Below are 14,763 nucleotides of genomic sequence, written 5' to 3'. Positions count from 1 at the left end.
GTTAGCCAGGCTGGTGTCGAACTCCTGACCTCAGGTAATCCGCCCGCCTTGGCCTCCCAAAGTGCTAGGATTACAGGCGTGAGCCACCGCGCCCAGCTGTATGTGTTTTTAAAGAGACCCCAACATGGAGAGGGTCTTGTTATGTTGCCCGGGCTGGTCTCAAACTCCTGAGTTCAAGTAATCCTCCTGCCTGGGGCCTGCCAAAGTGCTGGGATTACAGGCGTGAGCCACTGTGCCCGACCTAGATTCGTTATTAGTGCATTCTTGCATTGCTGTAAAAAAAAAATACCCGAGATTGGGTAATTTATAATGAAAAGAGGTCTAATTGGCTCTCAAGTCTGCAGGATGTACAGGAAGCATGATGCTGGCATCTGCTTGGCTCCTGGGGAGGCCTCAGGAAACTTACAATCATGGTGTAAGATGAAGGAGGAGTAGGCACATCACATGGCCAGAGCAGGAGCAAGAAGTTGCAGGGGAGGTGTCAACAGCTTTTTGTTATTGTGGTTGTTTTGAGACAGGGTCTTGCTCTGTCGCCAGACTGGAGTGCGGTGTCTGGGATGTTGGCTCATGGCAACATCCACCTCCTGGTTCAAGTGATCCTCCCACCTCAGCCTCCCAAGTAGCTGGGACCACAGGTGTGTGCCACCACACCCGGTGACTTTTTGTATTTTTCAGAGAGACAGGGTTTTGCTATGTTGACCAGGCTGGTCTCTAACTCCTGGACTCAAGCAATCTGCCCACCTTGGCTTCCCAAAGTGTTGGGGTTACAGGTGTGAGCCATGCCACATGCTTTTAAATGACCAGACACCATGAGAACTCACTATCATGAGAACAGCACCAAGTGGATGGTGCTAAACCATTCATGAGAAAGCTGCCCCCCTGATCCAGTCAACTCCCATGAGGCCCCACCTCCAACACTGGGGATTACAATTCAACATGAGATTTGGGCAGGTACACATATCCAAACTGTATCAGTTACTTTAATGAAAAGTTTATAAAATTAAATAATTTATCACTGTTAATGGATGAGTGGCATGTTGCTAGGTTCCTAAATTCTATTTTAAGAGCTGTGGAAACAATTATTTAATCTTAAAGGAATATTAAGAGTTATGATTAATACAAATACGTTTGGCACATAACAAAGAATAAATAGATGTCCTCTCCATTCACAAAAGTCCTGTTAATACGGGATGCTACATATCAAATTAGGAAGTAGCTGCTAGTTATGAAAGAAACTATTCCACAAATATGTATCAAGTGCTTAATATGTACAGAAGTGCTGTTCCTTTTTTTTTAAGTCTTCATCTAATAAGTCTAAAGCAGATGCTGTTCTAGGTGCTGTGGATATACTGGTGAACAGAAAACAAAAATTTCTATCTTATGGCACTTCTTTATGCTGTTTATGCTGGGGACACAGCAGGAAACAAGACAGCAAAATCTTCATTCTTGAGAAATTTAAAGTTTTAGAACAGGTAAAGAGACAATAGATCCATAAATGTAGTATGTTAAAGTAAAAGTGGGCAGAAGATGCTGACTTTTTGTTTTGTCTTGAAACAGTCTTGCTCTGTTGCCCAGGCAACCTTGAACTTCTGGTTGGTCTCAAGCAATCCTGCCTTGGCTTCCCAAATGGCTGGTGTTTTTTTTGTTTTTTTTTTTTGTTTTTGTTTTTTTTTTGAGGTGGAGTCTCACTCTGTTGCCCAGGCTGGAGTGCAATGGCACGACCTTGGCTCACTGCAACATCTGCCTCCTGGGTTCATGCGATTCTCCTGCCTCAGCCTCCTGAGTAGCTGGGATTACAGGTGCGCACCATCATGCCCGGCTAATTTTTGTGTTTTTGTAGAGACGGGGTTTCACCATGTTGGCCAGGCTGGTCTTGAACTCTTGACCTCAGGTGATCCACCCACCTTGGCCTCCCAAAGTGCTGGGATTACAGGTGTGAGCCACTGCAACCAGTCTATGGCTGGGATTACACTTGTAATCCCAGGTCAAGTGATTCTCATGCCTCAGCCTCCCAAGTAGCTGTAATTACAGGCATGTGCCATCATGCTTTGCTAATTTTTTGTAGAGATGGGGTTTTGCCATGTTGGCCAGGCTAGTCTCAAACTCCTGGCCTCAAGAGATCTGCCTGCCTCGGCCTCCCAAATTGCGGGGATCATGGGCGTCAGCTACTGCACCTAGCCTCTTTGTAACTTCTTACAACTACATGTGAATCTATAATTAGCTCAAAAGGATTAAAATTTTTTTGTGAATTAAATTTTTTTGAATCAGTCAATTTTATTCCAATTCTTCACAATTTACACTCAATATGTTGTTTCCAAAATGTAAGTCACCCTTTATATAATAGTTTTATTATTTCATCTTTCTTTTAGAGTTTTTAAAAAATCTTTTCCTTATGTTTCTTCAGTAGAAGTCAGAATCTTGAGTTGCCCAGTTAGGAGCCTCTGACCTGCTATTGTCATTAAGTTTCTTCTCAATATTCATGGCCAAAATCTAGCTTCTAAAAGAAAGGCTTTTGGTCTTTTCAATCACTTGCTGATAGGGTGAGAGTACATTGTTACCATAACCACATGACCTAATTTAGAATCAATCTTGGCATCCAGTCTTGCATTTCTAATCACATTTACAATCCACCTTTCAGTTTCATCTGGAGTCATGTTCAATTTGTCTGCCAACATGTTAATGCTGATACACTGGTGGATGTGACAGAAAGTCTCAAATATGAAGAGATGGGCATTGTCAATGAAATCCTTAAGACAAGCCACCAAGAAGTCATTCACAAGCACTGATTCACATTCTCTCAGCTTTTTCTTAGCCCCATCTAAGTCAAAGTTAATCTATAAGCATTCAACAAATTCTGTAATTGGGTCTTTATATGTGTAAGACTCCTGTTGAGTAACTTTACCTAGATCTTTTAGCACCTGCCAACGTTTTCGAACATCCTTGTTTGCTATGACTGCTGTAGTCAAATAGTGAAGAATGTGTGGACACATTAAGATACTGTGGCTGGTAAAGGAAGAGATCAACAATATTATCACAACCTTTGGGGTGATTGAAGAAAACAGAGACCAGTGAACGAGCCATGCTCTCTGCTGAAGAGACTGGAGTGGAGAACTCACAGAATTATTATCTATGGTCTCTTTTAACCATGTAAGGTCTTCCATGTCTGCATCCCAATTCTGCTGTAAGATTTCAGAGGCCAGCTTTCCCCAGAGTGAACTTACAGCATTTCTGTCTGTTGCTGGAACCAACACTCTGAAAAAATAAAGATATTCTGCTGCTCCTGAGTAATTCCCACATTCATACTGGAATTTTGCATATGTGTAGAATGTATCTAAATACTCCTGCCTAAAACCATGCTTGTCCGCCAGGTAGTCAAAGAGCATCCTACCATCCCTGGTTGACCGCATTTGCCTTGTCGTTTCTGGATCTTCAAACATTTTCACGATTAGTTCTGTTTCTGCCTGAAGCTGTTTCAGTTGTGCAACAACTGTAGTTCTATTCTCTCTCAAAGCATGAGGAATATCATCAGAATAAAGGTTTTTGTATGCATCCATAGCAAAGTCTACCATGTTGGCATCACTAAGAAGGTCCAATTTACCTTGTAATAATTCCTTTTCTTTATATATCTCCTTTACAGAGAGAAACTCAAGGAGCGGAAAGACTAGATGCCGATCCAAAAGGTGCGTGATGCGAGTAGTTAAGTCGTACCCCGCCATCTTACCAAAAAAAGGGAGTCTGTGCTAGAGAATTAAATTTTTAAAAATAGATTCAGGAGGTGCATGTGCAGGCTTGTTACATGAATGTATTGTGTAATAGTGAGGTTTGGGCTTCCAGTGTGCCCATCACACAAATATTAAACATTGTATCCAATAGGTACAATGTTTACTTCTTCAACCCTCACCCCCCTCCCATCCTTCCCCCAAAGATTAATTAAAAATAAAACAAAATCAGAATTTTAAATAATTCAAAATCCACCTTAACGTAGGTCCTGATCTTGGGACCCTTTAGCAACCATACACCACTGCATTCTGTTGATAACAGAAACTGGGTACACCAGGCACGGTGGCAAATGCCTATAATCCCAGCACTCTGGGAGGCTGAGGCAGAAGGATTGCTTGAAGTTAGGAAGTCAAGAACAGCCTGGGCAACAAAGCGAAACCTCTATCTCTACGAAGAATTAAAAAAAAAAGTGGATAATTTAGACTTAAAGAGATATTTTGGTGCAAAAGGATTAACATTACATGTTCCAACTTAAAAGATCATAATTTCCTGCTTAATAACATTCATGTTGAAGTCTACCAGATGTTACTTAAACATTGCCACTTCAGCTGTTCGTTTTTTCTTGGAAACTGTTGTTTATTTCCATCAGCGTTATTTCCATCTTGTTTAAGAGCTTGTGGAAGAACAGCTTAAGGCCACTCAGTGGTTATTCTTACCCATTCAGTGGTCTGAGCAGTGGAAGTTGCAGACCAGTCATTCATGGTAGGCTAAGTCCTCCAATCTTCAGTAGTGAACTGCTGAATAGGCACAGAGGGCACCTGCATGTCTTTAAACCAGTCTGCAACCTCAGATTGAGTAGCAGTAAACTTGCACTACAGCAGTCCATTCACTTTGAAATTCCTCCTTTTTCAGCTGCAGCCTACTCTTCCTTTTCAATCTCTTCAGGATCTCTATAGAAGTAGAGATCAGGCATGATCATGGGAGATGGTGCAACACATGCACAGAGCTTCCTGGGCCAGCATCCACTACATTAGACTCAGTGATTGAGCTTCCTTGTTGTTGCATGGGATGACAGTATCCGCATAGCTCAGAGGAGAATCTGTTACATACAGCAGTGGTAGGTAGGTAGGTTACCATAAGAAGCCCCTGAGAGAGGCTGATAGTTAGCCCTAGAATCAGTAACCACCAGAAGATGTGGGTGGCAGAAGATGATTGGATCTGGTTAGCAAAGGTTCCAGAAGTGAAGTGACCAGCAATACATGTGGCTCCAGCAGCAGCAGCAAACTTCAGCACAGCCCACTAGCTAGTATTCCTGCAGGATATGACACATCAGCAGGGTTTTCAATGGCAACAATGGCATGAGCTGCCAGCAGAAGCTTCTCCCAGTTCCTCTTCAGATTTATGATATATTTGTGGACTTTGGATCTTGTTAGAAAAAAAAAAAGATTATGATATAGATGCCATCACCTTCATTTTTAGATGTACTATCATTCCATTTGGAAATCAAAGTTAGTGTCACCTAAGTGACTTCCTGCTGCAAGAAATTTGAGGACATCAAGGGCTCTGGACATTGTGAAAGTTTCCCTTTAAGTTACAACAGGAATCCAGAACAACACTGTATGGACCCCTCTCTGGGTAGCACAGAAAGCTAGCTTTTTTTCTTTTTCTTTTCTTTTTTTTTTTTTTGGGATGAAGTCTCGCTCTGTCACCAGGCTGGAGTGCAGTGGCATGATGTCAGCTCACTCCAACTTCTGCCTCCCGGGTTCAAGCTATTTCCCTGCCTCAGCTTCCCGAGTAGCTGGGACTACAGGCATGCACCACCATGCCTGGCTAATTTTTTGTATTTTAGTAGAGATGGGGTTTCACCATGTTGGCCATGATGGTTTCCCTCTTGACCTTGTGGTCCGCCCCACTCAGCCTCCCAAAGTGCTGGAATTACAGGTGTGAGTTACAGTGCCTGGCCGCTTTTTTTCTTTTTTCTGTTGTTTGTTATGAGACAGGGTCTTACTCTGTCACCCAGGCTGGAGTGCAGTGGCGTGATCATGGCTCACTGCAACCTCTGCCTCCTTGTTCAAGTGATTCTCATGCGTCAGCCTCTGGAGTAGCTGGGATTACAGGCATGAGCCACCATGGCCTGGCTAATTTTTGTATTTTTAATAGAGACAGGGTTTTGCCATGTTGGACACGCTGATCTTGAACTCCTGGCCTCCAATGATCCACCTGCCTTGGCCTCCCAAAGTGCTGGGATTACAGGAGCCACTGTAGTTGGCCAGATTTTATTCTTTTTTTTTTTTTTTTTTTGAGATGGAGTCTCACTCTGTCGCCCAGGCCGGAGTGCAGTGGTGCAATCTTCGCTTACTGCAACTACCGCCTCCCGGGTTCAAGTGATTCTCCCACCTCAGCCTCCTGAGTAGCTGGGACTACAGGCATGTGCCACCATGCCTGTCTAATTTTTGTATTTTTAGCAGAGGTGGGGTTTCGCCATGTTGGCCAGGCTAGTCTTGAACTCCTGGCCTCAAGTGATCTGCCTGCCTTCGCCTCCCAAAGCGCTGATATTACAGGCATGAGCCACTGTGACTGACCTAGATTTTATTCTTATGCCTAATCCATTTGTCTGTCTGTGGCTGAAAAAGGATTATGTCCTTTTGTACTGAGTGTGTCTCTGATATGCAAGAAATGATTGGATATTTTAATCTATTTAGGTTTAATTGGGGCTGAAAACTTTAAGACCGTCTACTAGGCTGTGTTATTAGGCTAGGCTTTTCCATTATGTAAACACTCCCTACCTCTACCACCTGTCAGTAATTACTTTTTTTTTTTTTTTTTTTGAGATGGGGGTCTTACTATACTATGTTGTTCAGGCTGGTGTGCAGTGGCTAATTCACATATGCCATCATACCCTTCTACAGCCTTAAACTCCTGGCTTCAAGTGATCCTCTGCCTCTGGCTCCTGAGTAGCTAGGAAAACAGGTGTGTGCCACTGCACCCTGCTCAAAGAAAACTTTTTTTTTAAGACGAAGTCTTACTCTGTCACCCAGGCTGGAGTGCAGTGGCATGATCTCAGCTCACCACAACCTCTGCCTCCCAGGTTCAAGTGATTCTCCTGCCTCAGCCTCCTGAGTAGCTGGGACTACAGGCATGCACCAGTATGCTCAGCTAATGTTTGTATTTTTAGTAGAGATGGGGTTTAACCATGTTGCCCAGGCTGGTCTTGAACTTCTGACCTCAAGTGATTCACCCACCTTGGCCTCCCAAAGTGGTGGGATTACAAGTGTGAACCACCGTGCCCGGCCCAAGAAAACTGTTTCTGATCTTTTCTGATAGGGATGGAAGAGAATACTTACTTCTCCAGATCAGTGGCTGCATATCTCATATCAAAGGTTGTGTTAATCAGTTTCTAATAAAAACACCACACCTGGCACAGCAACTGCAATTAGTGCCACCACTTGGTTGAGTCTGCAGCAGTTCACTGCCATCTTCTCGGATCCATCTGATTTTTGTAGGCACCAGAGTGGTGAATTAAATGGAGATATGATGAAGACTAACTCTACCCTTTAGGTCTTTAAGGGTGCCACTAGCTTCTGCCATTCCCCCTGGGATGTAATACTGGATTTGATTTGGTCTTGATCAGGAAGATGGTGGGGGCAGTTTCAGAGGGCTTCATTAGCCCTTCTCCACTCTAATTTCACCCAAGAGGAGTAGTATCAATATTAGAGTTGTGCCAGCTGCCAAGAATCTCCATTCCAAGTATACATTTGGAAGCTGAGAAAATGATCACTAGGTGGGTTATGGACCCAGTGGGCCCACTGTGAGCTAGATCTTAGGACTCCATTTATTACTTGACCCCATATGTCCTCCCTCTAAGAGGAGTGGCAGATGATGCTGAATCTACATGTATCATTGTCAACTGGGACCTTGTGTCCAAGAGTCTATGATGTTTGGCTATTTCTCTTTTCCCAGTGTATATTACCTGAAGTAAATGACTGTAGGTTCCTTTGTGGGAAGGAAGAGGGAACGATTACTATGTACTGCCATAGCATTGCCAGGTCCTTCCTCCTGGGGATCTGGCCTCTCCTTCAGTCATTGAGTTTCAGATCTGGAAACTGGCGTATGTCTGGAAACTGGGCAAGGCAGCATGAGACTACTGCTTCCAGCCTAATCATCTAGCCTTGATTTCTTTGATGTACAGATTGAATAGTACCCTTGTTGGCTGCCCAGATATTTTTCCTTAGTCATTTAATAACCCTCTAGTAGTCAGGTCCCTCTGTGAAGCTGACTTGCCACTTGTTATGATGATTGTGTCTTTCTGGCATCTGAGGGTTAAGTGGCCTTGACTGGCCTTTGGGGGATAGTGGCTATCATCGCAATTGCTATTAGAGACCAGTTTTATCACGGCATCTCCTACTGTAAGTCCCGGCTCTCAGAGAAGAGCCACTACTGAACTTAGCAGTGTTGGTGACATTCTCACTAGAACATTTCTTATGCTTTGGTAAGTAATATATTTTCTGGGTCCTCTTGTGGATTTTCCAACTATTTGCCGTATATAGTCTATAGCATACTCACTTTTCCGAGCCTTTTCATTCATCTACCTTTTGCTACAATTTTGGCATTTCTACCTCACTTAGTGTGGGCCACTGTTATTTCCATGCTTCTGGGAGCCATCCTGGTAGTAGGATTGCGTCATCTTTCAGGATCCTAGTCAGGGCATTAAATCCTGAAAGCAGTATCTGGTTCTTTTTTTTTTTTTTTTTTTTGAGACAGAGTCTCACTCTGTTGCCCGGGCTGGAGTGCAGTGGCATAAACTCAGCTCACTGCAACCTCTGCCTCTCAGGTTCAAGTGATTCTCCTGCCTCGGCCTCCCGAGTAACTGAGATTACAGGTGCAAGCTACCATGCCCAGCTAATTTTCATGATTTTTAGTAGAGATGGGGTTTCACCATGTTCGTCAGGCTGGTCTCAAACTCCTGACCTCAAATGATCCTCCTGCCTCAGCCTCCCAAAGTGCTGGGATTGTAGACGTGAGCCACCATGCTCTGCCCCATCTGGTTCTTTAAAATTATATATTGCTCTTTGTCATAACACATTCTGCATGCTCATCTTTGTAATTATTTTTAGAGAATAGAAGAGGTGTGGCTCTCAGTGCTTAGTTGATCAATGAAAAGTTGGTTTGTTAGTGATACCATCCATTATCTCAGGTATAAATGAGGGAATCAGGTCTCTTTATCATCAGGTCCCTCTTTTTCTTCAGAGTTCTGAATTTTCATATATTTCAAGAAAAGAAGTCCTCAAGAGCAGTGAATCTGAGAAATTAATGTGATTAGTATCTAATTATCACCAGTATCATCTTATGTAAACTATATAGAGACTTTTTTGGAGTTCTGAATTTTTCCTTTACTGACTTAAAAAACCCCCACACAAACGAGTGAATCCATTTAGGACCAAGCAAGGAAAAGTAGCTCTTATTCCCTGACACACTGTGGTATGGTTTGGCAGCAGGATAAGGCTGGGAATGGGTGTAGAGTTCTCACTGGCTACACAGATGGGTTCTAAGTCTTGCCTTGCGGAGTGGACAGTTTTGCTGAATCATGTGGATAGATAAGTTTAATAGTTTTCCCCTTTGTCCTTTCCCTTCCTAAATGTGATTATTTATAGGAAATGTGCTTTGGAAACTAGCATAAAGGAGAAAAAAGGCCTTTCCAGTTTGTCTTTTAAAGAACAAGCTGGGGATGGAGTTAAGATAAGATTGAGCTCCATCTGGTGGCTAACTTTGATCAGTTCTTGGAACTAGGAACTGACCAAAATCTGGAAAGCCTGATTCTTCTAAAAATAGAAAATGGGCCGGGTGCAGTGACTCAGGCCTGTAATCCCAGCACTTCGGGAGGCCGAGGCAGGCAGATCACCTGACGTCAGGAGTTTGAGACCAGCCTGGCCAACATGGCGAAACCCTGTCTCTACTAAAAAATACAAAAATTAGCTGAGCATGGTGGCAGGTGCCTGTAATCTCAGCTACTTGGGAGGCTGAGGCAGGAGAATTGCTTGAACCCAGGAGGCAGAGGTTGCAGTGAGCTGAGATCGTGCCACTGCACTCCAGCCTGGGCTACAGAGCTGGATTCCATCTTAAAAAAAAAAAAAAAAAGAAGAGTCATGATAAGCATGAATAAGGCATAGAGGCCAAATCAGCAGAGTCAACCTGCGGTCTCTGGTAGGACTGGTGGGATTTTTGCCAAGACTTTAAAAGATGATGAATAAAAAGTAACATTGTCTTTCTATGGCAAAACAAACTCTATGGAAATTTAAAGAGTGGGATATTTATAATGCAAAGTAACAGACACGCTGGGTGGCTCACACTTGTAATCCCAACACTTTGGGAGGCTGAGGTGGGCAGATCACCTGAGGTCAGCAGTTCGAGACTAGCCTGGCCAACATGGTGAAACCCCATCTCTACTAAAAATACAAAAATTAGCAAAGTGTGGTGGCATGCGCCAGTAATCCTAGCTACTTGGGAGGCTGAGGCAGGAGAATCGCTTGAACCCAGGAGGCAGAGGTTGCAGGGAGCCGAGATTGCGCCACTGCATTCCAGCCTGGGTGACAAGAGCGAAACTCCATCTAAAAGAAAAAGCAAAGTAACAGACACAAAACTTCACAGGCAATCCTTTAATCTTTTCAAGATTCAAAGAAGGTCAGGAAGGGTGGATAAGCCTGATATCCCAAGAGAAAGGGCAGCTTTAAGAGCATACCTGGAGTCTGAGCCTGGCAGGTGAGGCTGCTATCAATCCAGCAATGTTGTAATCATCCAACAGATTCTTCTTGCCTGCTGCACAGGGAAATCCAATTCACTGAGACAGCATTGTGGTAGTAAAGAAATAGTTTAATTTAATTAATGCAAGGCCAGCCAAGCAGAGAGACAGGAGTTTAAGATTACTAAAATCTGCCTCCCTGAGAGCTCAGAGGCCAGAGTTTTTATAGATAATTTGGTGGGCAGGGGGCTAGGGAATGGTTGAAGATGAAATCTTAGGGGTGTGGAAAATGGTCCTTGTGCACTAAGCCCACCTCTGGGTGGGGACCACAGGACTGGCTGAGTCAGGAGTCATGGGCCCCGGTAGGGTATGTCAGTTGCCAGAATGCAAAAGTTTGAAAAACAATTCAAAAGATCTTAGGTTTTACAATAGTGATCTTATCTATAAGAGAAACTGAGGAAGTCACAAATCTTGTAACCTATGACCACATACCTTCTGAGCAGTAAGGGATTACAAAAACTATGCCTACATTTTGGCAGAAGTCAGGCCCTCTCATAATCCTAATATTGTGGGTTTTCATTAGTCTTACAAAGGCTGTTTCAGTTCCTGAACAAGGAGGGGATCTGTTTTAGAGAGGAACGATTATCATCCTTGCCTTAAAGTTAAACTAGAAATTAAACTCCTCCCAAGGTTAGTTTGGCCTATGCCCAGGAATGAGTGAGGACACCCAGCCCGTGAGGCTAGAAGCAAGATGGGGTCAGCCATGCTAGACTTCTCTCGGTGTCATAATCTTTGCAAAGGTGGTTTCAATGTGCTGGAGAGGATGAAGGGTGGAGTGGGAAAATACTGCAGTTATCAAAGAGGAAAGAATGGGGCCAGGCACGGTGGTCACGCCTGTAATCCCAGCACTGTGGGAGGCGGAGGCGGGAGGATCACCTGAGGTCAGGAGTTCAAGACCAGCCTGGCCAATACGATGAAACCCTTTCCCTACTAAAAATACAAAAATTTGAACCTGGGGGGCAGAGGTTGCAGTGAGCCAAGATCGCGCCACTGCACTCCAGCCTGGGCGACAGAGAGAGACTCTGTCTCCAAAAAAAAAAAAAAAAAGAATGAAAACCAGTGAGGTAAAGCTTCAACTCCAAAAATTAAAGAAAACAGAATGATCCTAAAGAAACAAAAACTAAGGGCCGGGTGCTTACACTTGTAATCCCAGCACTTTGGGAGGCCTGGGAAGGAGGATCACTTGAGGTCGGGAGTTGAGACTTGCGTGGATCACTTGAGACTAGCCTGGGCAACACTGTGAGACCCTGTCTCTATATAACAAAACACCTAAGGAAATAAAAGATTAAAGCAAAAGCCAATGGAATAAGAAACAAAATAGGATAAACAAAACCACAAGCTGCTTCTTTTTTAAAAAAAAAAACTAGTAACACTTGAGTCCACACAGTTAAAAATGAATAATTAAATAAGTGAGGTAGAACAGACAAATCTCCCATGCAGAATTTCAAATAATTTATGTAGGTACTCTGTCCTTATGGAGGTGGAGCATAACTCCCGGTTCCTTCATTAAATGTGAGCTATACGTAATGACTTCCTTCAAAAGATTACAATAAGGAAAAGGAAGGGATGAGTAACTTTACAGTGGAGAGGACTGACAGACTACTTCAGCCTGATGATCAAGGTCAACATAAAAAGTGAAGTCATGTTAATAGCATGTACCTCCGGTATGTAACTGCCCAGTGGGTTCACCTTGCCCATTTCCTAGACAGAGCCAATTTATAAAGACAGGCGAATTGTAATAGAGAAAGAGTAATTCACGTAGAGCAGACTGTGCAGGAGACCAGAGTTTTATTATTACTCAAATCTGTCTCCCGGAGCATTCGGGGATCAGAGTTTTTAAGGATAATATGGTGGGTGGGGGAAGGACAGTGTGTCGAGTGTTGATTGGTTAGGTCAGAGATAAAATCATAGGGAATTAAAGCCTTTTGCACGGAGTCAGTTCCTGGGTGGGGGCCACAAGATCAGATGAGCCAGTTTATCGATCAGGGTGGTGGTGCCAGCTGATCCATCAAGTGCAGGGTCTGTAAAGTATCTCAAGCACTGATCTTAAGAGCAGTTTAGGGAGGGTCAGAATCTTGTAGCCTCCAGCTGCATGACTCCTAAACTATAATTTCTAACCTTGTGGCTCCTTTGTTAGTCCTACAATGGGAGTCTAGTCCCCAGGCAAGGAGGTTTGTTTTGGGAAAGGGCTGTTATCATCTTCGTTTTAACCTATAAACTAAGTTCCTCCTAAAGTTAGTTGAGCCTAAGCCCAGGAATGAAAAAGGACAGTTTGGAGGTTAGAAGCAAGATGGAGTTGGTTAGATCAGCTCTCTTTCACTCTCAGTTATAATTTTGCAATGGCAGTTTCAGGTATAATGTGATGAAAATGGCGCTTACTTTATGGTCTTCCTCCTCAAAACCCCTAATCCCAGTCTATTCATGAGACTTCAGACAAACTCCACTAGAGTGGCATCTTTTTTTTTTTTTTTTTAGACAGAGTCTCACTCTGTCACTTGGGCTGGAGTGCAGTGGTGTAATCTTGGCTCACTACAACCTCCGCCTTCCGAGTACAAGCAATTCTCATGCCTCAGCCTCCTGAGTAGCTGGGACTACAGGCGCATGCCACCACGCCCGGCTAATTTTTGTATTTTTAGTGGAGATGGGGTTCCACCATGTTGGCCAGGCTGGTCTCAAACTCCCAGCCTCAAGTGATCCACCCACCTTGGCCTCCCAAAGTGCAGGGATTACAGGCGTGAGCCACCGGACCCAGCCTAGAGTGGCATCTTAAAATATGCTTGACCACTATGCCTCAAAACTGTCAAGGTCATCAAAAACAAAAAAAGTCTGAGAATCTATGACAGCCAAGAGGAGCCTAAGGAGACATGATGACTAAATGTAATGTGGTACACTGTTTGGGCTCCTGGGGCAGAAAAAGGACCTTAGGTAAAAACTAAGGAAATCAGAATAAAGTATGGGCTTTAATATAAGATGTTAATAATAGGAAAAACTGAGTGTGGGGTAAATGGGCACTCTGTACTATCCTCACAATTCTTCTGTAAACCTAGAACCCATTTTTTTTTTTTTTTTTGAGACGAAGTTTCACTCTTACTGCCCAGGCTGGAGTGCAATGGCGCGATCTTGGCTCACTGGAATCTTTGCCTCCTGGGTTCAAGCGATTCTCCTGCCTCAGCCTCCCAAGTAGCTGGGATTACAGGCGCCCATCACCACGCCTGGCTGATTTTTTATATTTTAAGTAGAGACGGGGTTTCACCATGTTGGCAAGGCTGGTCTTGAACTCCTGACCTTCAGGAAATGCTGGGATTACAGGTGTGACCCACTGCACCCAGGTGGTTTTTTGTGTTTTTTTTTTGAGAGAGTCTCGTTCTGTCACCCAGGCTGGAGTGCAGTGGCATGAGCTTGGCTCACTGCAACCTCTGCCTCCCAGGTTCAAGTGATTCTCCTGCCTTAGCCTCCTGAGTAGCTGGGATTACAGGTGTGTGCCACCACGCCTGGCTAAATTTCTATTTTTAGTAGAGACAAGGTTTCTCCATGTTAGGCTGGTCTCAAACTCCTGACCTCAGGTGATCCGCCTGCCTTGGCCTCCCAAAGTGCTGGGATTACAGGCAGGCACCACCATGCCAGGCTAATTTTTGTATTTTTAGTAGAGACAGGGTTTCCCCATGTTGGCCAGGCTGATCTCAAACTCCTGACCTCAAGTGATTTGCCCTACTTGGCCTCCCAAAGTGTTGGGATTACAGGCGTAAGCCACCATGCCCAGCCAAAACTTCTAAAGGATGTGCTTTAGGAAGAAGATATATGATCACAGAAGGGAGTTCTGGGGAAAATGCAAACTGACAAGATTTAAAAAGCTATTAAAAAAGAAATTAGGTTGGGCATGGTGGCTCACACCTGTAATCCCAGCACTTTGGGAGGCCAAGGTGGACAGGTCACCTGAGGTCTGGAGTTTGAGACCAGCCTGACCAATATGGAGAAACCCCATCGCTACTAAAAATACAAAATTAGCTGTGTGTGGTGGTGCATGCCTGTAATCCCAGCTACTCGGGAGGCTGAGGCAGGAGAATCACTTGAACCTGGGAGGTGGAGGTTGCGGTGAGCCGAGATTATGCCATTGTACTCCAGCCTGGGCAACAAGAGTGAAAAGAAAAAGTCTCAAAAAAAAAAAAAAAAAAAGAAATTACAGACCATTGTAATTCACAAATAAATCACATAAAAGGATATGTTTGGCTTGGCATGTTGGGTCATGC

At 43.9% G+C, this 14,763-nt stretch overlaps 2 protein-coding genes and 1 pseudogene across 2 annotated transcripts in view; 1 reads left to right on the top strand and 2 right to left on the bottom strand.

Annotated features, from left to right (window-relative positions):
- Positions 1-14,763, top strand: part of KHDC1 (KH domain containing 1) — a 68,458-nt gene that overhangs the window by 14,500 nt on the left and 39,195 nt on the right. The window contains exon 2 of the mRNA XM_518581.9: positions 3,638-3,680. Coding sequence (XP_518581.4) covers positions 3,638-3,680 — 43 coding nt within the window. The remainder of the gene's footprint in view (positions 1-3,637; positions 3,681-14,763) is intronic.
- KHDC3L (KH domain containing 3 like, subcortical maternal complex member) overlaps positions 1-14,763 on the bottom strand; it is a 100,911-nt gene that overhangs the window by 69,001 nt on the left and 17,147 nt on the right. The window lies entirely within an intron of this gene.
- LOC107975194 (eukaryotic translation initiation factor 3 subunit E-like) overlaps positions 2,288-14,763 on the bottom strand; it is a 29,607-nt pseudogene continuing 17,131 nt past the window's right edge.

Source organism: Pan troglodytes, chromosome 5 (assembly GCF_028858775.2).
Source record: "Pan troglodytes isolate AG18354 chromosome 5, NHGRI_mPanTro3-v2.0_pri, whole genome shotgun sequence".
Lineage (NCBI taxonomy): Eukaryota > Metazoa > Chordata > Mammalia > Primates > Hominidae > Pan > Pan troglodytes.
This window is presented reverse-complemented; position numbering and strand designations above follow the sequence as displayed.